This window comes from Maylandia zebra, linkage group LG19, assembly GCF_041146795.1.
Source record: "Maylandia zebra isolate NMK-2024a linkage group LG19, Mzebra_GT3a, whole genome shotgun sequence".
Lineage (NCBI taxonomy): Eukaryota > Metazoa > Chordata > Actinopteri > Cichliformes > Cichlidae > Maylandia > Maylandia zebra.
In genome coordinates, this window is record NC_135185.1 from 9,655,823 (window position 1) to 9,682,793 (window position 26,971).

At 48.4% G+C, this 26,971-nt stretch overlaps 4 protein-coding genes across 6 annotated transcripts in view; 2 read left to right on the forward strand and 2 right to left on the reverse strand.

The window, feature by feature from the left end:
* Positions 1–679: 679 nt before the first annotated feature.
* On the forward strand, positions 680–3,667 carry pth2 (parathyroid hormone 2). The gene is made up of 4 exons (XM_012924317.4): positions 680–1,136; positions 2,624–2,728; positions 2,874–3,073; positions 3,331–3,667. Exons 2-4 carry the CDS (start codon positions 2,625–2,627, stop codon positions 3,507–3,509), a joined length of 483 nt encoding a protein of 160 aa, XP_012779771.1. The 5' UTR covers positions 680–1,136; position 2,624; the 3' UTR covers positions 3,510–3,667.
* On the reverse strand, positions 3,090–7,768 carry tedc1 (tubulin epsilon and delta complex 1). Its single transcript, XM_004569943.3, has 8 exons — positions 7,628–7,768; positions 6,610–6,691; positions 6,335–6,534; positions 6,127–6,264; positions 5,718–5,780; positions 5,377–5,463; positions 5,117–5,254; positions 3,090–4,198 (listed from the first exon to the last, which is right to left on the reverse strand). The coding sequence occupies exons 1-8, from the start codon at positions 7,766–7,768 to the stop codon at positions 3,851–3,853; spliced, it is 1,197 nt and encodes a 398-aa protein (XP_004570000.1). The 3' UTR covers positions 3,090–3,850.
* Positions 7,769–10,666: 2,898 nt separating this feature from the next.
* On the forward strand, positions 10,667–13,636 carry adi1 (acireductone dioxygenase 1). Its single transcript, XM_023153631.3, has 5 exons — positions 10,667–10,995; positions 11,572–11,800; positions 12,246–12,365; positions 12,759–12,938; positions 13,023–13,636. Exons 2-5 carry the CDS (start codon positions 11,678–11,680, stop codon positions 13,137–13,139), a joined length of 540 nt encoding a protein of 179 aa, XP_023009399.1. The 5' UTR covers positions 10,667–10,995; positions 11,572–11,677; the 3' UTR covers positions 13,140–13,636.
* Positions 13,637–13,686: 50 nt separating this feature from the next.
* The window catches only part of trappc12 (trafficking protein particle complex subunit 12), a 31,020-nt gene continuing 17,735 nt past the window's right edge, over positions 13,687–26,971 (reverse strand). For all 3 annotated transcript variants that reach the window (XM_024806335.2, XM_024806336.2, XM_024806334.2), the window contains exons 4-12: positions 24,941–25,054; positions 22,562–22,700; positions 19,953–20,065; positions 19,569–19,641; positions 18,740–18,813; positions 17,769–17,867; positions 16,867–16,970; positions 16,046–16,133; positions 13,687–14,756 (exon numbers count right to left, since the gene is read on the reverse strand). In XM_024806335.2, the coding sequence (XP_024662103.2) occupies positions 14,514–14,756; positions 16,046–16,133; positions 16,867–16,970; positions 17,769–17,867; positions 18,740–18,813; positions 19,569–19,641; positions 19,953–20,065; positions 22,562–22,700; positions 24,941–25,054 (1,047 nt within the window). In that variant the 3' untranslated portion in view covers positions 13,687–14,513. The remainder of the gene's footprint in view (positions 14,757–16,045; positions 16,134–16,866; positions 16,971–17,768; positions 17,868–18,739; positions 18,814–19,568; positions 19,642–19,952; positions 20,066–22,561; positions 22,701–24,940; positions 25,055–26,971) is intronic.

Consider the following 26,971-nt stretch of genomic DNA (forward strand, 5'->3'; position numbering starts at 1 on the left):
CACAGACCGGCCTTTAAAGGTTCACGGATGAATACAACCAAATAAAACCAGTATTATTCATAACACACGGGAACAGACCCAGAGAAACAGAGTTAACGTTAAAAAACCGATAAAACCCTGAAAAACATACATTTCACACCCGAGCCTCAACTCTCACAGACGGTGACCCGGGGGTTGGGGGCCGCTGATATAAAATATAGATTCTATTAATATGAAGGTTTGTTGAAACACCAGCCGCACACTGGAGGGCGGGAAGTTTCAGCAACAGCGAGCTGATCGGGAAAGGAGACAGGTGGGACTGAAGGTGGGCGGAGCAGGTCCTCTGTGGTAAAATGACCTGAAACACCTTTGATGCCACCGTCCTCTAGCAGCACGTGGACGCTGTGGTCCTCAGTAACTCTGGGACGTCCTGCAGGAATCATCCCTGGGACACGTTTGACGATCTGAGGTGCTTCAGCGTCACGCAGGAAACGTCTGTGCTCACATCGCCCACAGTTTGTGTTAGTGGCCTTCACCGTGGATAAGGACGCCTCGTTAACCTGTCAGTGTGGAGGAAGCTCAGACAGGTGTGTGTGTCTCTATTTATGAACGCGTTTTCTGTTTTTCATGATGATTTATTTTCTTGTTATTCCAGAGAGAACATTTCTCACGTCCTATAAAGCTTCTCTGTTTGGCACGAATGAACAGTCCTGCACGTATGCACACACACACGCACGCTCTGTAATGAGGACGCTGGCCCTCTGCAGCAGCACCGTGACTAACAGTCTTTGAAACGGGACACTAACAAGCTAACGGCGTCCTCGGCACTGAACCACAGCTGGATTGATCTGGTGAGGGGTGTACATGCTTCAGTGTGTGTGTGTGTGCGCGTGTGTGTGGGGGGGGGGGCTCAGACCCTCCACAGTAAGCTGTATATAAGTATGAAAGACCACCATTCATCTGCACAGGGCGAAGCGTCAACCAAGAAGCACGAGTGAGGATCTATTCTTTCTATTCAAACTTTATTGTGTTGACAGGAAGCAGAAATCTGAGCGGCTGGGACAGAGTCGCCTGGAGCTCTGCTCAGTTTCTGGTTGGTTTCTCTCCCCGAGTGACGCGAGCAGCTCCGAGGAGACACAGCGACACCTGAGCAGCAGGTAAGAAGTGCCAAACTGGCACTGAAATAAGACATAATGTGGATTGCACAACACTGGTCACTACATTCTTCATTTCCAGTTAATACTTGTACAGCTGCTGTTATTGTGTATATATTTATTTATATTTCTTCATACATTCTTATATAGTTCTATATTGTGTATTTTGTTGTACAGTTATTTAATTTTCAACTTTAATTTATATATTTTATCTTATTCTTTCCCAGTTAAATTTACCCTTCATTCTAATTTGTGTTGTACAGTTATTTCATTTTTAACCTTAATTTATATTTTATTCCTTCCTAGTAAAATTTACCCTTTTTAATTTTTCATATTTATTTCCTATCTTATTCATAGCCTTTTCCTTTTTTGTTTTCTTTAGGTCACGAGCAGTTGTCCAAGCATTTCACTGCATATCGTACTGTGTATGACTGTGTACGTGACAAATAAAATTTGAATTTGAGATCAGGTTAGTCCCTCACAGTGCGCCAAATTCAGTCCGGCATCAGATCAGGGTGAAACTGGCGGAGGCGTGACGGCACACATCGGCTCCAATCAGAATACGTCTTCATGATTGCTGAACTAACTTGATTGGAGTATAAAAAGCGTCCGTGTCCGCCTGCACAGGCGAATAAGTCAAATAAGCTACATTTAAAAAACACCACAGTGGTGACATCACTCGACTTCCTGTGAAAAGAGTAATGGATTACATGAGCCCAGTTTGAGTATAACGTGACGGCGCCGCCTCCTTCATCACCGCTGTTTACATCCAAGAACATTCGTCTGAATCATCGTTAATGTTTGTTTTGTCATTGTGACGCCTGTCATCACGCCCGAACAATCAAACGCTTTTAACTGTATGTGATTTAATCACTATTATTATTATTATTATTATTATTATTATTATTATTATTATTATCATTATTATATGTGCTGAAGAGACTGAGGAAATAATATTTCATGAAAGCTGCGGAAGCGTTGCCACGGTGATAAAAAAATGACACCTGCGGTCTATGAAAAAGTCACGAAGCTGTCGTCGTTATGAAAACAATGCCAGCGAATCCTGCAATATTACAATAATGAAAAAAAAAATCAATGTTAAGAACGTGCCCATGTCAGCCCGCTGCAGAGAGACGACAGCCATGCCAAACAGGTGTCTCCGGGGTTAAAGGTCAGCTCAGCCCGATTAACTTCCAGGCACCAAAAGCTCCTCGTTAGGGCTCAAACTCGCTGTTTCACGGTCGCCTGAGAAATAACGAGCCAGAGGCGAGCGGTGACCTCGGGGTCAGGGCGCCGTGGTTTACAGCCGCTCTGTCAGCCTCAGATTGAAACACGTGACGCGCACACCTGAAGCCAGACTTTGGTCCTCAATGCAGAATAAAAATGTTTAGGAATTACATCAGTGACCATCATTCTCCGGAGGAGGCGCTGCAACGTGAAATCACAACGAGCTTCATGAAACTGAAAATTCTTCTTCTGTTTGTTTTTAGGATGTCTCAGCTTCCTGTTTTTCCCCGCACGTGCGTCCCGCTGCTTTGCATTCTGGGTATGATCTTGCTGACGTCTGGCTTCCCTCAGCCTCGCCTTCCTCTCAGGTGGGTACGCTCCGAACCAATGAATGAGCCAGACACTCTGCCGGACATTGGAAAGAGGATTTCACCTCCTACGGAGGCCTGAGGGTGCCGTGTGAATGATGTTTACATGACGTTGTGATGTCACTGTGATCTCGTCCAATCGCAGAAGTTTGGAAGATTCGGAGGAACACAAACGAGTCGACTGGGACGTCCTCTACCCTTCCATCTCTCTCCGTGATTGGAGCATCCAAATGATGTCAGCGCCCGGCCTTAGAGCAGCAGCCAACAGCAAAGCAGGACTGATGAGGGAGGGGTGGCTATTTGCTCCAGAGGGGGCGGAGACAAGGTACAGCTGGGCAAAACTGATAAATTCATAATGAAACATCATAGACTGTATATGAAAGAAGGACAATGATGAAAAACATTAAACCTGCATTCTTTCTAGCGTCCAGCAGGGGGAGACTCTTCTATCTGTACAAAGCAGTCTGATTGGATAGAAAAATAAAGACTGGTTTATTATTATTATTGTTGTTATTATTATGAAATTAACAAACAGTCAAACTTAAACGGGGAAAAATTGACTCTCTCATTTAAACAGTGGTGCACTGTGTTGTTTTCTGTCTGTAGTGTGGAGGGGGCGTGGCCTGCAGAATGGTCGTCTCCGGGAGCCGGGATGGCGAAGAGGAACCTGGTGGTGGCCGACGACGCGGCTTTCAGGGAGAAGAGCAAGCTGCTCACCTCCATGGAGAGGCAGAAGTGGCTCAATTCGTACATGCAGAAACTGCTGGTGGTGAATTCGTGACGTGTCTCCACGGTCGCCAGAAATTTACCCGACGACAGAAAACATCAGAAGCTGGAATCTGTTTAATTTCTAAAATGTTTAAATTTAAAGTGACTCTTTTGGCTCTGCTGAAAACAACTTTGTGTTTAATTTGATGAATGAATAAATATGCAAATGATGTTTTTGACGCCTGTAGTTTGACTTCACAACATTTCATGTATCGGACCAACATATCCAGTTATGACGGTGTGTGTTTATCAGTTATTAAATGCTCTGAGTGACTCGTATGCAGCAGCTGTTTCAGTCTCTGCAGAGACGATAACGTCCTCACAGCTTCTGCTCCACCAGTTTAAACTGGACGCTCACGGTGGAATCAGCACCAGCTCTTCCAGCCTGCCGATCGTCTCCTGCAGCTTCGTCCTGTTGGTCAGCCTCTGCTCGTCCCTCCTCTTCATCAGCACGGCCTCTGCATGAAGAAGCAGCGCCACGGCCTCGGACGCCGGGAGCTCGTTTGGAGGCTCCGCCTGCCCACCGGGGCCTCTGGCCGGGCGCCTCCTCGGCTCCTCCAGCTGAGGCCTCACTCGGCAGACTTGTGAGAGGGAGGGCATGGATGGGAAGGAGGAGAGAACAGGAGGGAGGGACAAGGAGACGCCAAACCTCTCTCCTCCTTCTCTGTCCTTACCATCTCCTCCTTGTCTCCTCTGTCCTCCCTGCAGGAGCACAAATATCAGTATAAACACCATAAACGTCCATGTAAGTAGCCTGATTAGAAAACACTGCACATATTTTCACTGCAGATGACACCCAGCTCTATCGGTCCATGAAGCCAGATAACACACACCAATGAGTTAAACTGCAGGAATGTCTTAAAGACATAAAGACCTGGATGGCCGCTAACTTTCTGCTTCTTAATTCAGATAAAACTGAGGTTATTGTACTCGGCCCTGAAAATCTTAGAAATATAGTATCTAAGCAGATTCTTCCTCTGGATGGCATTACCTTGGCCTCCAGTAACGCTGTGAGGAACCTTGGAGTCATTGTTGACCAGGACATGTCATTCAACGCACATATTAAACACATATGTAAGACTGCTTTCTTGCAAGACTGATAGAGAAAAACTAGTTCATGCTACTTCCTGTTAAAAAGGAATTCTTCCTCCCCACTGCTGCTCACAGCGGGTCGTGTGATTGTTGGGCCGCTGCATACTGAGTCCGTACCCTTCAGCTGTGCTTTGGTGCTTCATAAATAAAACTCAAACTAAAAATTGAAATGGAGTTAGGCTCCGTTATGTTGGATGTCGTCAAGGCGACTGCCTGCAATCTGAGTAAAGCACAGAACAACAAAGAATCATGGGAAATGCTCGAAGCCCGCACAGCATCGATTTGAGTTTAAACATCTATGGAACATCACGGTTCGGTCTGCAGGTTTTCCATGCATCAGCATCACTCTGAAACTGACGCAGTCAATGTGGGGTGGGACAGATCCACTGTGACAAAGGGGCAAATTTCCACCTAACCGAGACGTTTTCAGTGCCTACATCTGACTGAACGCTTTCTAATGAGGAGAAATCTGTCCCATTTAGGACAAAAGTAAGGACCTGTGTTGGCTGACCTCTGCGTGCTGCTCACCTGAGCTGCAGGCAGTCCCAGCAGCACCGCCTCCAGCTTCTCCAGCCTGCTGTTTCCATGATAACACACTCTGGGGTTCTCATTGGTTAGATGTTTGGGCCTCCCGGTGATGGGATCTTTCAGGTCCACAACGCTGTCCTACAGTCACACACACACACAGCATCACTTCCTCTAACATTGCTGTTTCAGCCACTCTGCTGTGAAGCTGATTACTTTTTTAAATTCATCATATTTTCATGGTGTGAGAACCACAAACGCACCATCCAAGTCCAGAAGACATCCTCCACCTGCTTCCACTTCAGGTACGCCTCCAGGAGGCTGCACAGCTGCTGCAGAGAAACGCAGTCCTGCAGCAGAAGGACACGCCTGTCAGCTCCTCCTGTTATAAACTTATCAGTACTGTTCAATCAGCAGCTGGTAGCCCCGCCCTAAACCCTCCCTCCTCCTGCTCCCTTGTAACGCTAAAGGCAACGTCATCTCCAAATACGCACAGACCATAAGCTAGTCTGAGCTCAGAGATCTGCTCACTTCCTCACAGACCTCACTGCTGGAAGCTGCCTCCATCTTTCATATACAGAGTTTGTGAAACACTCAGACGTACCTCCTCGAGTGCAGCCGAGCTCTGCTCAGAGGACGGCGTCGGGGTGACGCTCGCAGAAAGAACCTGAACACACAGTTGGTTTAATTTGGTTTAGTGAACATGAAGTGGAGAATATCCGTGACAAAAGTGGAAATCCTGGCATGAGTGGAAACAGTAATGTGGATTTATGGTTCAGGCTCGCAGCAGCCCTGTGAGCTGGAGGTTAGCACGGCTCTGACTGGGAGCGTCAGTGCTGGGATGTATTTCTAAATTGGGAAGCTGTTTCGAGCTTGTTGTGTTCATAATATAATATAGAACATTGTGTTTCACGTCATTGAGCTAAATGTGTCTGACTCAGTTTGTTTGAAAGTGGAACTGCTGTTTCTGATTATTCTAATGTCACGTGAATGAAAGGGTGAGGTTTCCTCACAGCGTGCAGAGCTTGGGTTTGCTCTCGTAGCATCGACAGCAGCATCCGTCTCTGATGTCTCAGGCAGCCAATGAGCCACTGGAGTCTCCTTAGGGAGGCGGAGTCTACATGGACGTCAGCAGGAAGGTGTGGCAGCACCTGACAGAGAGGGAGAACACAGGTAAGCACACATGGGGGAGGCTCACCTGCACGCTGCCGTGGTACTCACAGGTGTGCACGTGAGCAGCATCCTGTCCAGCTTTTGCACTCTCTTCATCACCACGCTCTCCAGCGCTCCGGTGGCGAGCAGCCAGCCGAGCGCCAGGAGGAGTTCCCGGCTGGAGGCTGCGCCTCCTCCTTCTCCCTCATACATCCAGTCAGCGTGAAAGCCGCTCTGCCACAAGCCGGCGGCCACGAGCTTCCTGCGCTCTGAGGAAAAGCACCAATCAAACGTCACTTACAGTGTGCACGAGCAAAGTTAGGGCGAGATGAAGAAGTGCTGACCTGCTGTCGGCTCAGAGCTGTCACAGGAAACGATGCTGGTGGTCTGAAGGATGTCGGCGAGCAGCTGCCAAAACGGATCTTCCTGAAAATCCAGCGAGACGCTGAGTTAGTCCAATCAGGAAGAGGAGGAAGTGTGCACGATGTGACACACACACACACACACACACACACACACCTGAAACTACTACATGTGTGGATGTGTTCAAATGTCCAAGATTTGCACACATTTAATATTTGTGGCTTTCTTTTCACTGAGGTGAAGATCACCTGGATCGTCACATGACGTGTACGCTGAGTTCAAGCACCAGTGGAAAACTAAAGACTGCAGTCAGTCCTCAGGAACACATTTAGCAGCTCCAGATCTCTTGAAGGCTGAATTTTGAACCAGCCTGAACTCATACTGACCATACAGTTTGACCTCGCCAGCCCCCGACTCCCCTCTGTACACAGACTATGCAAATTACCATCAGTGCTGTGCAATAGCAACAACAATAACAATAAATACAAACCCTTATTTATTTGTTTTTAATCTCATTGTATGTGTGTATAGTTACAATAAAATCCGTTCTATTGTATTGAAAACAGTGGTGACCCCGTCACACCCCACCATCCCAGCACCTGCTTCCCTGAGCACACCTTCCAGCATCATCCGCACAAACCCGAACTCAGCGTGATTATCGAGCCCTTTGCTGCCTCTATGTCACCTGCAGATGTCACTGCAGCCAAGCTGTGGATGAGTGAATGAAGCGAGCTGGTGCTGGTGCTGGTTCACGCTCCACGTTCACAGCACCAGCTCTTACTGACTGGAGGGGAAAGATGCTCTTCTCCTCGTCTGTCCACCCCCCTCTGACATTTCAGAAACCCAGCTCTTAAATCTCTTTTCTTCTTCTTCTCTTGGAGCTTCAGCAGCTCGTCTCCATCACGTGCAGTCCTGTGATTGGCTAATTGAATACTTATGTAAACGAGCGGTTGACCAGGTGTACCTAATAAAGCGGCCGGTGACGTGCTCCTGACTCACCTGGACCGCGTCTCCAAACTTGGCCCGTCGGAAGGAGTCCGGGGGGGGCACGGAGTCCAGCCCCGCGGCCGCCAGCAGCCTGCACAGAGCCGCGATCACGTGCTTCACCTGCTTCACGTGCACGTCTGCGCTCCTCTTCATCGCAGCAGCTGGACAGATGTTCTCTCTGCCGTCAGTCTGTTGGCATTTCGCGGCTAACGTGTTTACTTCCGGGTCCGAGGCCGTTACCAAGGAAGGGAATAAGCCGCAGATTGATGTTCGTCGTAACCAATCAGAAGATAGATCCTGAGGCGGTGGGTGGGGCGTAAGTTCATTATTATTTTTTCGTGTTCGTTTCTATCTAAACTTTATTGATAACAGTGCCCTGTGACAGAAACATCAAACATGGCCCCCTCTGATAGAACTCTCCGATAGAGTCCAGTAGAAACAGTAAAGCTCGTTTCTAATTGGTCAGTCTTCCTCTAACCTGAAGGAGTCGCACAGCTGAAACCTGAAAGTTTACCCAGAATGCACTCTGTTGTAGTTTCCTGCAGCGTTTCTGCTCCTCGTGTCACAGACGTCCAATATATTTGAATCATCTGATCTTAAAGCCAACTGTGAGAAACCTTCCAGCAGTGATTATTCTTAAAAAAATCAAAAGTATTTATTTAAATGATCAGAATCACTGAAAATCATAAAGGAACCGTCACAACGTATGAACACGAACTCTGAGTCACTTAAAGCTGTAACATTGGACCAGCTGCAAACAGCTGTTAGAAGCCGAGGCATTCTCCAGCATCTGCAGCACAGTCCCGAGCTGCTGTTACAAAAGAGAAAGTCCGTTATAAGACGAACAGCGGTGCGACGAACCACAGGCGGCAGTGCCGCCAGCCTCATGAACTCACCTGCACGCATCACATCCAGATCCCACCAATCAGCAACAAGGAGAAACTTAAAAACAAATTGGTTTGAGTGAGTATTCCTGAAGCCTCGGTTCTTTTTGAACTTACTCCAGTCTTTCACCAGGTTGTTGGACATGTACAGGACTCTCAGGCTCTTCAGCCACTGGATTCCATTCAGCTTCTCCAACTGGTTATGAGACCCACAGCTGTTCCAGCGTGTCACCTACGGCCTCCTACACACACACACACACACACACACACACACACACACAGCTTTACAGACACACACCGGCCACCTTCTCAGCCTCCGTATTCGTGGCTTACCAGCTCGGTGAGCAGTCTGATGTTGTTCCTCCCTAAAGACAAGATCTTCAGGTTCTCTGGAAGGACACAACATCACATTACACACTGACTGTGTGTGTGTGTCACTCACTCAGGCCGTTGAGGTTGGTTATTTTCTCTTTGCAGTTCGTGGACAGAGACAGTTGCCTGTGGAGGAAGAAGCAACAGGTCAAAGACACTGACGCTCCTGCTCCCATGTGGCCCTCACACTGTTCTGTAAATAACTGAAGCTCTGACTCTGTTGTGTATGTACAATGACATTAAAGGCTGTTCTGTCTAATATGAGTGGGCAGATCTATAAAGCGCAGTCAACATTTACACTCCACACACTGCCGCTTCATCCGTCAACGCAACCTGTCAACTTAGGCCTGAATGGAGGCGAATGAACTGATTCATTTGAAACAGAGATTAAATGTATATTGGTGAGTGGAGCCACTGACGGCAAGCTTCTGTGTTTCGTGATGAGTGTTCAGGGACCGTCTTCAAACTGAAACCCATTAAAAAGACTCATCGAGTGAAATGCACCCTGGGAGTCGTAGTTACGCGTCTCCTTCAGGTTTCAGCGTTTGAGTCGAGCTGCTCGGAGTCGTGCCTGCAGAAGCATCTGAACCTGGGCTGAGAATCTGAGCCGGGCAACACGGGCCTGAAAACGCCACGAACACTTTAATTGACCAATCGGCTGTGAGAAAAGTGCACCTGACATGTTTAATCAGACGTGTGCATGCAAGCTTTATTTCAGCTCTAATGGACTGTTGTGTTATAAACTCCTGAGTCTGAGTCCCTCTTAGGCTCCCAAATGATGTCTGTGAGAGTCGATGAGACGCCGTCCGTCTGCAGGACTCACTCGCAGTTCATCAGCGTGGACAGTGACGAGTCCATCTTCTCTATCGGAGGAATCTGACCGTATAGTTTAACGACTTTTGCCTCGCTCAGTTTCTCTCCTGACTGCTTCTCCTGCACACACACACACACAGACATTATTACATACATGTACATACTGTTGTAAGTGCGCTGTTATTGTCTGACCGCCGTCCCGTCGCAGTGAAAGTGGTGATGGCGTGTGAAACAAAAGAGACGAGCACAGACTTTGAGATAAACTGTGCAATCGTCTGTCCGGTGGAGATAAATGAGTCTGTGTGGGATATAACTTCTGTTTGATTATGATCGTTATTCCATTACACGAATGTTTTCCCAACGCTCCGTCATAAACACAAAGACTGTCTGAGCTCTGAGGGATCTTCACAAACTGTGACGCTATTTTTAAAAGACCTGATTGGTCCGTACGTAGGGATGTCACGCATGAGGATCTCTAATCTTGAACATTATCTGCTCCAGAGCAGGTTGGTTCTATAGTATCAGTTACCATGGTTACCTGATTAAAATCCTCCCCAAATCATAGTGCAGGCATCTGAAGTTAACTTACTCAGACTTTAATAAAGACTGTGTGTGTGTGTGTGTTTCTCACTCATTTGGCCAGCGCGTCTCTCACAGTCGTGGCTTTGGCCTGGAAACAGTCAGACAGGCAGGGTTTACACTCTGCTTTGGTTCATGTTAATAACTCTGAATAAAAGCCATCTTTAAATCAACAACAACATGAATTCATTGTATGTTTTATATTTGTGGTTTGTGCTGTTGATCCTGTACACATGGCGCTCATATTCTCCACAGGGAGGGGATTTTGAGCCACGGTGCTGTAACCATGGAAAGCAGCCTGACTACGACCCTGTGAAACAGTGCCATCTGTTCCTATGGAAACCACAACTCTCCTCATCAACCGTTATTTCATTTATTTTGGACAAAAACGCTTTCCCCCCCACGATTTCCTGGATAAGAACTGCTCTACCCACAATCACACACTGAAGCGACGTCTTTGATTGGTGCAGGTCGCCGTTACCATGGAAAAGTTTAAACCCGCGAACGCTCGAATGTTGCCGAATCAAACAAGCTAAGAACTCGTTAAAGTTAGCCTGTTAGCCGCCGTAGCGCTGTTTCCAGCGGGTCGAAGAAGAGACTCCATCTTTCTCTCCTTTGCTAATAAACAAAGGAATACAAATAACAATAACTTAAAAAAACACAAAGAGCCCCCCAAAAAGAACCTACAAACATTCACCATGTCAGCAACTGATGGCTCCTCCTGTTGCTATGGTAAACCAATTGCGCCTGCGCACTAGAAACACTTGACCCAGATTTATGTAAAATAAATGAGCTTTTAAATTCTGTTGTTAAGTCAGATAAAAAAAAAGGGTCTATAAATTATTTGACGCTATGAACTTATGCCTGTGTGAGATAATATTTTAATTTATTATTGTTAAATTATCTATTAAACAAAACGTTTCATTCTAATTTGAGCGATGAAAGAAATTGTCACTCAAATTCGATTTTTAAATGTAAAAATTTCTTTAAAATACGTTAAAAATATATTAAAGTCCAATATGATAGAACAAATACAGCTGAATGGAAATGTCAGAGGCAGTGTTCCTGTCTGCCTTTCCTCTGTTTTCTATCATCATCTCTGGTCATTCAGGGGTCATTCTTTGTGAGACTGGGTGTCATATATTTATAATGTTTTGAAACATTAAATGTTTTTCACTGTTCTTTGTCTGTAACTTGTTTTCCCTCCAATCTGTCATGTTTTTACGGGAGCTGGTGTCTGCTGGAATGTTGATGATCAGTCACAGATCTGCAGACCTCTCAGTCGTCATTTTTCCTGCTACATTCCAGGTACTTGAAAGCAGCACACCGGAAGTGCTGCCGGAGTCACGCGAAACAGCCGTGCAGCAGTAAGAAAGTCTGACAGCGCGCGGGTCCAGCTGTGAAGTGTTTCGTCATGGGTCTGGAGGCCTGGTACATGGACGGGTCCGAGGAGGACCAGAGGAGGCCGCACAGGCTGGAGCCGCACCAGCCGGTGAGCCTGGAGCAGCTGAAGGAGCTCGGAGTGTTTTACTGGCAGGTGAGTCCGCAGAAGGCCGCTCACGTGTGCAGGTTTTCGGGTTAAAGGTCAGCGGTTCCTGGGTGGGAGTTTGTGCAGACCCTTGATCCCCAGCTGGACCCGAACAGCTCAGAGTTCTCGGGTTTGAAGCAGGTAAAACTATGTGCTGAGGGTTCAGCTGAGACACAGCAGGTATCAGTGTTGGTCACTGAGCTGAAGCTGCTCTCAAGCACCCATGTTTTCTGCACACAGAGCAGGTGTTACAGGTCACGTGCTGAGCACGTGAAGTCCAGATACCTGCACTGTGACGCACCTTATCCATGTAACTCTGACCAAGAAGGGCGTCCACTCACTGCTGGGGTGTATCGTCATGGTAACTGATACGGGAACCACTGATGTGCTTTTTACTTTTTCTGCTACACTAAACACATCAGGTAAGGGTTTGACTGCTTCCTGTTTCCTGCAGCTGAACGCCGACATCTATGAAAGCGACCCGGAGCTGCAGCAGATCCGTAAGGACCGGGGTTACTCCTACATGGACATCATCACGATCCACAAGGACACTCTGCCCAACTACGAGGAGAAGGTAACCCACGCGCTCTGAAAGCTGCAAGTACCAGCACGTGTTTGTGTCTGCGGAGCTTTTAATTTGAAAAGCACCACACTTCCTTTTTTAGGTTTTTCACTGCAGGGAGGGAAAAGTCCTCTGAGCTTCTTCATCTCAGACTTCACTGTGGCAGCGCATGATCGCATGCAGAGGAGTCTGAAGCACCTCTGAGTCCAGCTGTGCACTGATGGAGGCAGGCTGAGGGCTCCTCCCGCCTCCATCGTTGCACCAAGTCAGACTCGTGTATCGCAGAGACGCTCCAGATTTAATCCTGGTGTTAAAGATTCCCGGGTCACTCGAGCGTCGGCGGTGCTGAAACTGGAATGTGAGCTCTATTTGAAGTGAGTGAGAGGTTTCCTGTTTCTCCTGCAGCTGAAGATGTTCTTCGAGGAGCACCTCCACCTGGACGACGAGATCCGCTACATCCTGGACGGCCAGGCCTACTTTGATGTCAGGGACAAGGAGGACCGGTGGATCCGGATCGCCATGAGAAAAGGGGACCTGATCACGCTGCCGGCGGGTATCTACCACCGCTTCACGCTGGACGAGATGGTACGAAAACATGCCTTGCGCCTGTACAGTGCGTATTTGGTTGCTGGTTTGAATCCTGACTGTCTGATCTGTTTGTTTCTGCAGAACTACACGAAGGCCATGCGGCTGTTTGTGGGCGAGCCGGTGTGGAAGGCTTACAACCGCCCCGCTGACAACTTCGAGATCCGTCAGCGATACGTGGCGTCAATGCAGGGATCCTGAGAGTGCCGCGGACGCCATTCCCACTGCAGAAAAAGGCTGTCCAATCAGAGCAGAGAACGATGATGTGGACGACGATGTAGCATGAAGATTTTAATTTCAGTTTCTACTTCTTAGACAGAAATTTTAGTTTTTACTGTGAGGAACAATCAGCCACAACATTAAGACCAGAACATGACATCACCATGAGTGCTTCACGACTCAGGACGAGACCATCAGCAGGTCATGGCGTGAGGGCAGCGTCGCCCTGCTGGCCGTGAGAGAGACTGCAGAGGTCAGGTGACTCTTAGACTGCTGCCCGACGCCTGGATAAGACGTGCAAAACTCCTGCCCGGTGAGCCTGGAGGCTCCGCCCCTCCACACAGAGGTCCTGGGTGGTTTGAATGTTGTAGCACAGCTTCCTTCATCAGGACTTTAACTCTTCTTTAAAGGTTCTCGTGATTATTCAGGATCCAGCTCGTTAGTGCCTTCCTGTCTCTGGATTAAAGGATAAATATGAAGCTGCTGTTTGTCATTTTTTCCCACATCAAACACACACAGTGAGCTGCGCTTTCACTTAAAACCACATTTTATTTCATTTACATAAATATGATCAGCACAGAAAGTAAACACAAATCACTTAAATATAATAATTCCTGGTGAACTCAAAGGAAACCCTGCTGCTGATATGTTGAACACGAGCGGGCCGAGTCACTGAAGCTGTCCGGTCTGCAGATAATCAGGATAATGCCCGCCGGAGTCTCTGACATCCCGCCTCCAGCATCCCGTCTGTTCCTCCCAAAACACAAAGTGGGCTGAGACTTTACTACAAATTAAAAGGCGAGCTGGGATAAAGCTGAATTAAACTGGACCCAGTTTAAGTTAAAATGTGTGAAACATGAAGCCGTCCTGCCGTCTGACCAGGGAAACACCGATGTGGGCTTTTATCCTGGACTTTGCTCTGCACTGGGGCTTTTATTTTGAAAATTCTTCCTGCCCCGACTAATAAAAGAGCGGGTCTCTGCTGTCTGTGCTTCAGTAAATTTGTTCCCTCTTTAACCCTCGACTCAAACATGGTTGGCCAGTTTGTAGTCCAGTTAAATGGACTACAAATGGAAACCAGCGAGCTTCCTTCCTGCAGCTCAGATCTGTTGTTTTTGAACAGCTGTCTGTTGAACCTGGAGACGCAGACTGGCTCTGGTGTGATTCAGCAGTCAGAGGGAGGGCATGAGGACACGATTTTCGGGTTGCGGTTGTGCTGCGCTGGAGGACGCTGCTGCAGGCTTTGCTCCTGTGGGTTATTGTGAGGATGATGATGATTGGGTGCCCTTCATCTGTTTCGTGACAATAAAACTCGCTGTTTTGTGTCTGGGAGGTCAAACTAAGCTGCTCCTCCTCTCAGACCAGCTTGAGGCACTGCGTGTTGAAGCTGTCGCCCTCCCGGCAGGCGACGGCCTCCAGCAGCGCCTGCTTCTTCTGCGTGCTGCGGGATGACTCCAGCTCGTACATGGTGGTCAGGTTGAAGAGGACGCTCTCGTGCAGGTACTGCGCCGGGTCCTGCTGCACCAGGCCCTCCAGCTGGCCCAGCGACTCCTTCAGGCGGCCCAGGTAGAGCAGGCACACCGCCGCGTTGTTGTTGGCCTGCGAACACACGGAGGAAGAGGAGGGTTTAACTGTGCACGCACCGGTGTAACAGTCTGAGACAAGACACTTTAGCTCCTCCCACTTTAAGTCTTCTGACTGGCTGCTCTGAGCAGCACAAAACTATTTTGTTTCTAATGGCCGACACATTTAATGTTTCCTTCCTGTCACATGAGCCAGAGTAGACACACACTTCCTCCTGAGGAGTGATACGGCTGCAGGATGCAGCCAGTGTGAAGAAACTAGTTCCTACAGGAACCTGCTCAGTCACCAGCTTGGCTGTGGTTGTTTGGCGCCCTCTGCTGGTGACACTTTATCATAAGCTAATAATACAGAGTGATGGTTATGATACAAGGACATGAGTGCAGCTCAAAAAAATGACATTTTACTGTGATTTTATTACTGATCTTCATCATCATCGTCACTGACGATGTTTGTGACACGTGACGTATCTGCCACACTGATCATCAAACTTCAATATTACACATATTAAAGTCTCAGGTGACCCGAGTAAAGACAAAGTGCAGTTTGAAACGATGACGTAGAAACAAAGTGATCCACAGCGGCCTGCCTGTGTGCAAAAGTAACCTCACCACTGTAATGACTGCAGTCAGTGTATGTGATGACGTCACTGTGGAGGAATATGGGCTCAAATTGTGCTCATAAATATTTTGTAACCTCGTAACCCAAAATATCCAAATATTTTATGTTTGTGCATCTGTAGATGAGAGTGTGTGTTTAAAAAAAATATTTACATGAGTTACAAATTGTTTTATTAAAGTCTGCTGACAGGAAAAAAGCAAAACACTGCGTGTGAAACTCCCTGCTTCTGTGTGAGTTTCAGCTTACACTACGAATTCTTCCTTTCAGCTGATTGGTCAATAAAGTACCCCACCAACAGCCAAACCCATCTGTTCTCTGATTGGATTGTTACATCTGTAATTGACATGACATTGACCAATCAGCTGAAAGGAAGAATTCGTAGTGTAAGCTGAAACTCACACAGAAGCAGGGAGTTTCACACGCAGTGTTTTGCTTTGTTCCTGTCAGCAGACTTTCATAAAACAATTTGTAACTCGTGTAAATATTTTTTAAACACACACTCTCATCTACAGATGCACAAACATAAAATATTCGGATATTTTGGGTTACAAGGTTACAAAACTCAGTTCTCAACTTTGATTTACAAGTACAAAATATTCACGAGCACAGTTTGAGCCCACAGAGGCGGCCTGACCCACTCTGTGCACTGCTCTGGGGACCGTTTGGAGGATGGCGGCGGTACCTACCACGGGGTTCTTTGGGTCGATCTTTAGCACTTCGATGAAGGAGGCGTGTGCTTCGGCGTAGTTGTTCTGACTGAGGTGGACGAAAGCCCTGAAAGCAGGAAACACATTTCAAACCCTTCCAACCTGCGTCGAGCGTTCAAACAGGTTTAAACGGGTTTACCTGCGTTCAGGTGAATCCCTGAACACAGACGAGCTCAGCAGCAACTAAACCAACCGCTGCCACAAAATCACTGCTTTTCAAAACTCTTTCAGCACCTCAAAAAATGAAACTTGCAACAAGTTTTGACACCAAAGTGAAAATCATTAAGAAAATAAAAAAGGGGAGGGGCTCTGTTCAGGACCAATCACATTTATTCTCAGAGCAACCAGCCTCATCACAGCCTGATTAAACAGCAACAACCCCCAGGGGGCGCTACAGACATTACAAAAGGCCTTTCATTAATCATCCATTGATCAAAATGATATTTCAATGCTAAGATAGAAGTGAAAAAGCTGAAAAATAGGAACCACGATATGATTAATATTGATTAAGATGCCAAATTATAGATACTGACTGTGTGCATGCTCGAACCCGGGGGAAGTGATGTGACTTCAGTTTGTCATTTGCCAAATAAATAAACGGATGCAGACGATCACAGGAAGTACGAGACCGCTCTAGTTTACAGCAGCTCTGCAGGTCTGCGAGGCGAGCATCGGCGTGCGAGGGAGTCGGGTCGGCACAGACGTTCGACCTCCTCGAAATCGCACGCCGCTGAGGCATGAAGTTCACACGCTGCACGAGGCGCTAAATGAAACACAGACACACACACGCATGCAGGTACCTGTTCATTAACACGCATGTGGCGAGAGCCTGCTGGCTGCCTTTCACCGGGCCGCACTTCTCCACGTCCTGGAAGTATCGCTCTGCAGTTTTAACGTCTCCGATCTGTGCGAGAGGAACAGCATGTTAGCCCCGACCTGTGAGTGTGTGTGTGTCTGTGAGTGAGTGAGTGAGTGAGTGAGTGTGTCTGTGAGTGTGTGTGTGTCTGTGAGTGTGTCTGTGAGTGTGTCTGTGAGTGTGTGTGTGTCTGTGAGTGAGTGAGTGAGTGAGTGAGTGAGTGTGTCTGTGAGTGTGTGTGTGTCTGTGAGTGTGTCTGTGAGTGTGTCTGTGAGTGTGTCTGTGAGTGTGTGTGTGTCTGTGAGTGAGTGAGTGAGTGTGTCTGTGAGTCTCTGTGAGTGAGTGTGTGTGTGAGTCTCTGTGAGTGTGTCTGTGAGTGAGTGTGTGTGAGTGTGTGTGTGAGTCTCTGTGAGTGAGTCTCTGTGAGTGAGTGTGTGTGTGAGTCTCTGTGAGTGTGTCTGTGAGTGAGTGTGTGTCTGTGTCTGTGAGTGAGTGTGTGAGTCTCTGTGAGTGTGTCTGTGAGTGTGTGTGTGTGTGTGTGTGTGAGTGTGTGTCTGTGAGTGTGAGTGTGAGTGTGTGTGTGTGTGTGTGTGTGTGAGTGTGTGTCTGTGAGTGTGAGTGTGTCTGTGAGTGTGAGTGTGTCTGTGAGTCTCTGTGAGTGTGTCTGTGAGTGAGTGTGTGTGTGTGTGTGTGTCTGTGTGTTTTTATAAAACTTCTTAACTCCAGCTTCACAGTTGCAGCTGTTGAGCTCACTGATGTAAATGAGCCTTTATGTGTGACATGTCCCCTTTAAATGGTTGGAGTAACAGAGGGTGGTGTAGCAGGGTGGAGTACAGACGTGCAGACCTGTAGGAAGATGCGTCCGATGCCGCTGAGCAGCTGCGCTCTCTGCTGGGGTTGGTACTGGATGATGGAGTGATAGGTGTCCACAGCCAGAACGTAGTCCTGAGGACAGACAGAACAGAGAGGACACAGAGTGACGGAGGGGAGTGGTGGGTGGCGGAGACAGGTGGAGGGCGAGCAGGGTAAAGAAAGAGCAGAGCTTAGGTGTGGAGAGAGAGAGCATTAATCAAACATATGGAGTAATAGCAGGCGGAGTGACCCTCCGTCCACCTCCACATCGCTCACGTGGCGACTGGAGCGCTGAGCGGGCAACAGAGGGGTCAGAGAGGGGAGGGGGGAGGGCGTGTGCTGGAAACGACCTGCGGAGGCGGCGTGCTGCTCATGAGCACGTTTCTAAATCACCAAAAGTTTAAAACTGGAGACGGATTAAGTTTGAAATCGATACACAGCAGTCTGCAAGATCACACTGTCAAACATGGCGGAGACAGCGTGCTGAGAACAGCTGTGACGAAGATGACTCGCCGCGGCGTGTCCCACAGCAGAAGACGACTGTATACAGAAAGACGTGAACATACACAAAAATAGTGTCAGATAAACAGATATAAGCGTTAAAGGCTTAAACTTGATGAACGCCGCGCCCTCGTTAACAAAGCCTTCATGACGCTGATGTCAGGCTCTGAATGTCACATGACCTGGTTGGAGCTTAAACGTGAATAAAATAAAATCTTTATTCATTCAGAGTCGGAACTCTGCGTGTTTAAATTTAAGCTAATGTAATCTGAACAGGGTGGTGTAATCTGAGCTGCGACCACTAGATGGCACTGTGTCTCTACCCCACCTCTCTCACCCACGCTCGCTCACTCACTGACCAAGAATCCAATTAGTGGTCAGTCTGAGGGGATTTCACTGTGAATCCTCCAGCAGGCTGGCATCAGAGATCTCTGACATAAACGCACACGCGCACACGCACCTACCTTCATCAGCAGCAGGCAGTTGGCCATTGAGTACATGACCCGGCTGAGGCGAGACCTCCACAGCTTTAGAGACGCTGCAAACAGGGAGAGAAGAAGAAGAAGAGGGTTTTTTTTTGGGGGGGGGGTTGGCATCCCTATACCCCCCCCCCCCAATACAGCGGGTTTTATTTTAAGACAAACACACTGCGGCACAGAGTGGAAGAGCTCATGTGCCTATTACTATTCATGGTGTGTGTGTGTGTGTGTGTGTGTGTGTGTGTGTGTGCGTGCGTGTGTGTGTGTGTTGGGGAGAAGAGCTAATCACTCAGCAGGGGTCTCATGTGCGAAGGCGAGGCCCGGCGTTATTGACTGTTGGCGTGGGCGGGGAGAGGAGAGACAGAGGACGCGACTGCTTTTAAAAACACGCCGTGGCGAACGCCACTGCTCATGCTCAGACTGGAAAACTTCCTGAAACAGCCACACACACACACCAGAGTGCACATTAAGTCAGGCGTGGGTTTCCACCCGTCTCCCTGGCGTGGCGGAGCAGGTGTGAGCGGATTGGTCGGGAGTGATCGGTATGGATCCACGCGGCCGGGAAAGAAGCCGTTTGGTATTCAGCGCAGGCAGAAACACCTACAGAGCGCCGCATCGGTGTGTTTGAGAGGCTGAGCTATGCTGCAGTCCTGCACCAGGTGTGTGTGTGTGTGTGTGTGTGTGTGTGTGTGTGTGTGTGTGTGTGTGTGTGTGTGTGTGTGTGTGTGTGTTTTACCGGTGGGGTCCCGTGACCTCACTCTCCTCCCACAGTGTGATGCATTCTGGGACTGCGGCCAGCTCACAGTGAGCTTACCTTGTCTGTTCTCCTGCATTAAGGTGATCATGCTGCCGTCCTCGGCTGAGCCAGTCTCCAGGTTCTCCAGAATCTGTGAGGAACAGGAAGCAGGGGGGAGGGGCTAAAACTTCAGGATGGTCTGTGCGTCTGTGTGTGCCTGTGTGTGTCTGTGTCTGTGTGAGTGTGTGTCTGTGTGAGTATGTGAGATCTGGTTGAGTGCCAGCACTTCTGTGTGTTACAATCTGCATATTCAAGAACTCCAAAATCCTGCCATACCTGTGTGTTTACACAGGTGGGATTCAGGATTTGTACAGCTAATGTGCTTCTGCGTGGGTGTGTGCTTTTATTGTGTGAATACTACAGTGTGTGTGTGTGTGTGTGTGTGTGTGCGTTAGCACTAACGGTGAGGCAGACGGTTTTGAGGTGGTGCAGGCGGTCCAGGGCCTCCTGGGGCTTAGCCAGGTACTGTGGGAGCTCGGCGTGCAGCAGCCGCATGGAAAACGGCACCATGGAGCCTGGACAGGATGGAGGGAGGGAATAAGAAACAAGGTGGGATGAGGACAGAGCAGGAAGGAGAGCGGGAGAAGGATGAGAATATAAAGCCATCCACCCACACACAGACTGCACACAGCCCTGGAGGCAGGAACCTACAGATGGCACCGAGCTACGTATGGCTGCTTATTAAACCCTCTCATCTCGCTCTCTCTGTGCGCTGCTCAGCTCCATCACTCATCTCTCTGCCTCGACATCACACACACAGACACACACACACAGACACACACACGCGCCCCTGAGGAAGAGCCTATATTCAGGTGAGTCCCCGGGCTTTGATCAGCGCCTCTTTGATATCAGCCATCAGATGTGAAAGTCTGGTCCATCGCTGCCCGTCTCTATCTCACCTTCCATCTCTCCTCGTCTATCTGCTCCAACTCGACACTCTCTCTGCTCTGCCCCCGCCCTGCGTTATAGGGTTTTATCGTCACGGTGACGGGACCTCGACGACTCTGCGATTCATTATTCTTCGTCTCCCGGGGTGTCAGTCATTTTCAGCAGATTTAATTTATGGCTTTTACTTTCATTAGTAATAGCAGCATCCTTCATAATGAAGGAAATATGAGCATGAGGATTAAACCAGAGCCTGCAGTTCCTCTAACATCCAGCAGAGGCAGCAGTGAGTCAGTCCCCAGAGATGCCCATGTTAAAATAAACAGCCTGATTGGTCAGGATAGTAGACATCATTAGGGGGCGTGGCCTCTTTGACTTGTAGGTGAATGGCAACAAAGGTGTCTGTAGCTGCTTGCTGAACCTCTGGGCTGTGTTTGTGCTGTCAGAGCCTTTTTAATCTGACCAATAATACGGCCTCTTTCCAAATATGGTCACTTCTGGAAACAAAAACACAACATGGCAGCAGCCAAGGTGCCAACACTGTGGAGTTGACATGTACTGGTGAGCAGGAGCAGGTAGGAACTAACATCGAGGCAAGACAGCTGAAGGTGCTGAGGACAACGACCCGAGAACTGAAGACAAACAGGATAGAAACATCCTATCACAATAAAAGCCTTCAGAAGAAACAATGTCTCTGGAATCCTGATGCTTTTATTTTGAAAAGCACAATACTGCTACGTGTTCTGTGTCCCGCACGGCGATACGAGCCATGAAAATTTAAGCCAGAAGTTTGACGTTTTTCTTCAGTGAATTATCAGAACACAGAGTTCGCCTTTAGACTGCTAAATGTCTCACTGTGTCTCTCAAAGCTCCAACGCTGGGAGGGGAAAAATAACACAATTGAAAAAGCACCAAATTTGAACCGGGCCCTGCACACTTGGAGGTCTGCTAGTCTGAAAATATTCATAGTATGAATATAACAAAAAGCACAAACAGCTGACTGTGAGCGGGTCAGGTGGGACCTCTCCTTCTGAACCAGCTGCAGTAACTGTGTGCAGGTTCCGATGTCTCTCAGCCCAAACTGGACTCAGCTTTTCACGCCCGTACCCAACGGAGGACCTCTGCTCCTTCCCCGAGCGCTCGCTCGCTGCTGCGCAGACCGGGCGTCTCTGAAGGCCTTCAAAGAGCACGATCACGGGTAATAGATAGTCGATGCAAGCGGAGAATTGTTCGACTTGTGATGCCAGGCAACACAACTCATGCCAGTTTGTCTGAGAGCACCTTAGCAGGGCACAAAGCGTTTAATATTGAGCAATGGAAAGTCAATCGGTGCTCTTCAGAGAGCTGTGCAGTGTAGCTTCAAGTGTTTTTTATGTAAGGGTGTGTGTGTGTCTGTGTGATGTGTGCTGCCTTCACACTGCGGTAGCCCGAGGGGCGAAGCAGATCCAAAGTAATGGGAATACATTAGAGAGCAATTCATGCAGTGTAAAAAGAGGAAAAACAAAACCAAAGAGCTGCTGGAGACAAGTGGAGTTGTTGGAGCTTCTCGATGATACAGGCTGATATCAAGCTCCTGGCACCAACTTTCCTCTGAATATTTAATAGGACAGTGGTGGATACGCTGGTGCATTCCTACAAAAAAAAAAAAAAAAAAAAAAAAAATGTGGGTAAAATGCTAAATCCTGTCGTAGAGCAGCCAGCAGCCTAATAACGCATTCAACGCTCGCAGAGCAGCCTCTCAGCGCCGTCATGAACACTGCCGTTCAGCCTTCAGAGGCCTCAGCGAGCAGCTCACGGACAGAACACGCAACACGCAGCGGGCTCTGCTCGAGCCTCTGATCTATGATCAATAGCAGCAGCGGAAATAATGCGAGCGTCACCGCAGACTCACCTGGTTGGCTGCTGTCACGTAAAGGCGGTAACGACGTCTGTGCGATGGGCTGCGGACGTCATTTCTCGACCCAGTTTCATACGTGTGAAAGTTGGAGCTGTATTTACTCCATGACGGTGTGATTACAGACTTTTTTAAATAAATATTTAAGTCTAGTCAGATTTATTCTTCTTGTATGACCCAGAAAACACCACGAGGAACATCGGGATACAACGCTGTGTGTGTGTGTCCATACCTTTCCTGCCTGGGTACACAGTGGGGTAGTACTCGTAGTAGAGGTCCGGCTGATCCAGGTTGCCGAAGGGTTCAAACTCCAGCTCGGCATTTTGGAAAAGGCCCAGCTTGGTGAGCAGAGCAAGCCGCACAAACCAGAGCTGCAACACACACACACACACACACTGTGTGAGTTGGTAAACTACATTACACAGAGACCCACACTGTGACATTCAGCTGTCCTGCTGTGCAGATGAAACCCACACTCCTGAGTTAAACTACAGGCACGACTAAGACATAATGTCCTCTATGATTATCCACAGTTTCCTCTGCACAGCTGTCACAATGTGTATGTTGAGGGCTTTTATTGTGAAAGGCTCACCAAGAACCTTTTGAATGTATGAATACATGCAGCATTTTACTTCATCAACACATCAGTGCTTCCACCTCAGGCTGCAGTCTGAGTGGAGGCTGCTGTTCCACATCTGGAGGGCACTGGATTCTCTCAGCTGCTGGACAGAAGCCAGGGCTCATGCTGCACCCTGAGCCGCTCGAGCTGGAAGATGGACCGCCTCGCCACGGAAAGATCCAGAAGGTCGCGAGCGGCATGTGTAACCCCTGCAGACACGCTGCTCCCTCTCGACCCGGCTGAGGCGGCGTGCTGGAGTTAGGACGGTGGCACGAGGTCAACTGTTCAGAACTTCAAGAAGACTTCGGGAAGGACCGGCGGCCTCGGGATGAAGACTGTGACCTTTGTGGCCATTTTTATTCAGGGAGTCTTAAAAACGTTGTTTTAAAAAGACAGTTCTCCCACAGTGTGCTCTCTCCCTGTGGCTCTAATTCTGTGTCGGACCATTTCAGCGTGACCTGTATTACATATTTTGGAAATGAAAAAACCCTCAAACGCGTGAAAAGCGTCTGAACCTTTTGTCAGCGTTGATGGTCACGTGTGTTTTATTAGAACCTGCAGCACATTTAAACAGGACTGCTGTCCACTCAACTTGAGGAGCTTTGCATGATTCACAGTTCAAAATAAGCCTTAGCGCAGGCCAACAGGTCAAAGAAGTCATTGTAGCCCCGCCCCTTTGAAGACGACTGGCTATCCGGTTGTTCAGTCTGACGTCACTAGCCGTGTCTGGGTCTAAACTCCGCTGCAGGTCCATATATCAAACGATCACTATGGCATTACTGAGAGTTGAAAAACTGTCTAAAGTCTTTCATCTTTAATAAAATGATCAGCGTTCTGCTCTACCAGGTGTAACAATTGAGTTTAACATCCAGGCATCCATGAAAACGGAATTTATGACATTTAACGGAGTTAGAAGTTAGCAGGGAGTTAGCTCGCTAGCTTCTATCTAAATATAATATAGCATGACTGCGGGGTTTTGGAAACAAATTAAAACGTACAGCTCTGCTATCACTTCCAACATAAATGAAGACAGAAAACTAAACAGCAGTGACGTTTGTAGGGTTACTGAAGTTGGGCTAGCTGGTATATAATGATGTGCTACGTGACCGCTAGCGACACAGCTATGTTAGCATAATATAAACAAGCTAACCTTTTTTCCACTCGATAAAAGTTAACGTGAGTGTTCTCGGTGGTCAGGAACAAATGTAATCGCATGGCAGGATGCTGTAAAAGGACCAAACTTCAGCCAGGAGAACAACTGAGATAATCCATCCACAATACGAGGTTAGTCATTCATATACTGCTGCATGGGCTGGGCTGTAATTACATCCTAAGGTTTTAAAAACTGAGCTTAAATAAATGATTAGCGGTAATAAAAGCCGAGGGAGGTCAACAGTGATCACTGACTGTTTTAGGAGCTTTTTGAGATCAAATAGAAGAAAATACATAACATTAAACATGTTAACAACACAAAAGCCATATTAAACGCAGACTACTTTAGGCCCGGAAGTAGGATTCGTCACGTCATCACTGAACAACCAGATAGGAGGTTTAAACATAAGGGTGGGCGGGACTATTCCCTCTTTGCGACATCACACAGATCTATGAACAGAAAAACAGTTGCTGCCATGTTTCTAACATGTGCACATCCATGCAACACAACATGTGAGAAACCCCTGGAACACAAGGACTCCAACTCCTGCACTAAAGTGAGCCGGATGTTTAAGAACATAAAACTAACTGTGATATGTGGCATGAGGCAGCGACACGGCTAATTAATTCACAGAGCCGAGCACGAGGGTGGCCTCTTAATGAGCTCGCGCAGCCATCCATCTTCTGGATGGAGCTCCACAAACACACGGGGAAAATATGGCAGTAAAACGTATGAGATGAGGACAAAGCAAACAACAAAAGTATCTCAGACTGACGCAGACTCGACTGATGTCAGCGAACACGGGATTCATGCCATCGGGAACCAGTGAGGCGTCTTACCTGCAGCGAGTCGGTGGTGTGGGAGGTCGGCTGGCCGGCCTTGCCGTATCCCTGACCGTGAGCCGTCAGCATCCGGGCCGTCAGATCCACCGCGGCGCGCCAGTTCTTACTGCTCTGCAGGGGTGACGAGACACGAGGCGTCAGAAATAAGTCAGAATAACTGTTGCACAAAACAGGGAGAGGAAGCTGAGGGAGGAGAACCGACATCAGACAGAATATAATGCAGCTCAGAACAAAGAACTTCAAGAAGGTTCTGGAAGGACCGGGCGGCTCGAGAGGATTCGATGACCTTTTGTACTCAGAGACTGTTGGAGACTTTGTTTTAAAGGCACAGTTCACCAAACGTGCTTGTTCCCTCTAAAAGTGCCATTTAGATTGTTTCAGTGTCAGCCTGGTGAAGATGACAGGAGGTCAAATACCTAAACATGACTCCACCTGCGTTGCTGAGCAGCAGGACGACTCATGACTGCACCTCTGAATTCATGTGACATGACAAAGACCTTAAAGGTCAAAGGTTAAATCAGCTCATCTCCAGAAGACGCTTGTGGATGTTTTCCATCCTGCAGCAGAGACACTGAAACACTGCATGAGTCCTGCTGTGACTTTAACACTGCAGAGTGAAAGTGACCATATGAGCTCAGGTGTGTGTGTGTGTGTGTGTGTGTGTGTGTGTGTGGGGGGGGGGGGGGGGGGGGGGGGGGGGGGGGGTCATTAAGGCCGAGAACACGAGTGCACACATGCCCAGATATCAGCATCTGCTTCCACAGGAGGAGGTACAATAGGTAAGAGTATGTGCTGGGAGGGGGTGGGGCGCAGAGTCACCCCACCCCATCAACACGCATGACAAGGTCGGCTCGCCGATTGGATCCTAAGTGCTGCGCCATTCATCACAGCCGGCGAGCTAATTAGGAGAGAGAGGCAGCGAGAGGGCTGCTCTCTTTATCACAGCCTTCATCACCACTTCCCTTCTCCTCCTCGCCTCCTTCCCCTTCATCTGACTCTCACTCCTGCCTGCCCTCCTCCTCCTCCCGTCACCGCTTCCTCTTCTCCTTCCTGTGCCAGTCGCTGCGCTGCCTCTGAATCTTCATTAGGGCGGGAAATGAAGCTGAAAACGAGGAGGCAGCCTGGATGGCCAAAAGCAGCTGCAGTCAGTCACACACACGCACACACTTCCTGCAGCACGCTACAGCACGCCGCTCACCGCCACGGGGTGCGAGAGGAAGACGGTGTCTGCGTGAGGAGGGGAAGAGACCGCAGGAAGTAAATGACCTTTAGTGTGGCCCCACATATTGGAGGGGTTTGTTTTTCAATGTTTTCTTCACTTTATGGCGCGTGAAAAACCAAACCCTGGACCTGCAGTTCCTCTATCGTCCAGCTGGGGCGCCAGCAGTGAGTCAGCCCCGTAGACTCCCATGTTAGATCTTTACAGCCTGATACACAAACTGGTTGGTCTCTATAGAGAATTCACTCCTTTGTAACACCTGTTTATATCATATTAAGTTTGGATAATTAGGGGCGTGGTCTTACTTATCTGACCAATAGCATGGCTGGTGTGGGGTTCATCGTGCTAATAGAGGTGTGAGCTCCTGTTTGTGTTAAATCCCGGCTGACAGCGCTGTTTTGGATGTTTGGTTTAACAGATAAATAAATGTTTTTGTGGCTCTTTTAAGCTAAACTCTGGTGATATTTGTCTTTCTGCTCTGTGCAGGTCTTTCTGGGCCAGAAGGAGAGGGAGGAGCAAAAATGCAGAAACATGCATTACAAGGAGCCAAACCTCAGGATTTACATAACTATAACTTCATGCTCAGACACTGTCACTGGCCCGAATGCCAGAGCGAAGCCGTGATGAGAGCGAGCAGGTCGCGGAGTGGAGTCACGGCAAATGTCGGTCTGACCCCGCCGATGGAGGAAAGACCAGTCACACACTGAACGGTGGTCCAGCTTCTTTGACCTGAGTGACGTGTGACGTCCCGCCTGCACGGTGGGTTTGACACGAGCGTCTCTGGGGACGTTTAAGAGGCTGAGCTCTGG

Excerpts from the sequence above, each read along its gene's own strand:
- pth2 (XM_012924317.4), top strand. The coding sequence starts at position 2,625 with ATGTCTCAGCTTCCTGTTTTTCCCCGCACGTGCGTCCCGCTGCTTTGC. Across the intron at positions 2,729-2,873 it reads CAGCCTCGCCTTCCTCTCAG|AAGTTTGGAAGATTCGGAGG; the intron begins GTGGGTACGCTC and ends GTCCAATCGCAG. Across the intron at positions 3,074-3,330 it reads GTACAGCTGGGCAAAACTGA|GTAGTGTGGAGGGGGCGTGG; the intron begins TAAATTCATAAT and ends TGTTTTCTGTCT.
- tedc1 (XM_004569943.3), bottom strand. The coding sequence starts at position 7,768 with ATGAAGAGGAGCGCAGACGTGCACGTGAAGCAGGTGAAGCACGTGATC. Across the intron at positions 6,265-6,334 it reads TGCTGCTCACGTGCACACCT|GTGCTGCCACACCTTCCTGC; the intron begins GTGAGTACCACG and ends CCTCTCTGTCAG. Across the intron at positions 5,255-5,376 it reads ATGTCTTCTGGACTTGGATG|GACAGCGTTGTGGACCTGAA; the intron begins GTGCGTTTGTGG and ends GTGTGACTGTAG.
- adi1 (XM_023153631.3), top strand. The coding sequence starts at position 11,678 with ATGGGTCTGGAGGCCTGGTACATGGACGGGTCCGAGGAGGACCAGAGG. Across the intron at positions 11,801-12,245 it reads TCGGAGTGTTTTACTGGCAG|CTGAACGCCGACATCTATGA; the intron begins GTGAGTCCGCAG and ends TGTTTCCTGCAG. Across the intron at positions 12,939-13,022 it reads GCTTCACGCTGGACGAGATG|AACTACACGAAGGCCATGCG; the intron begins GTACGAAAACAT and ends TTGTTTCTGCAG.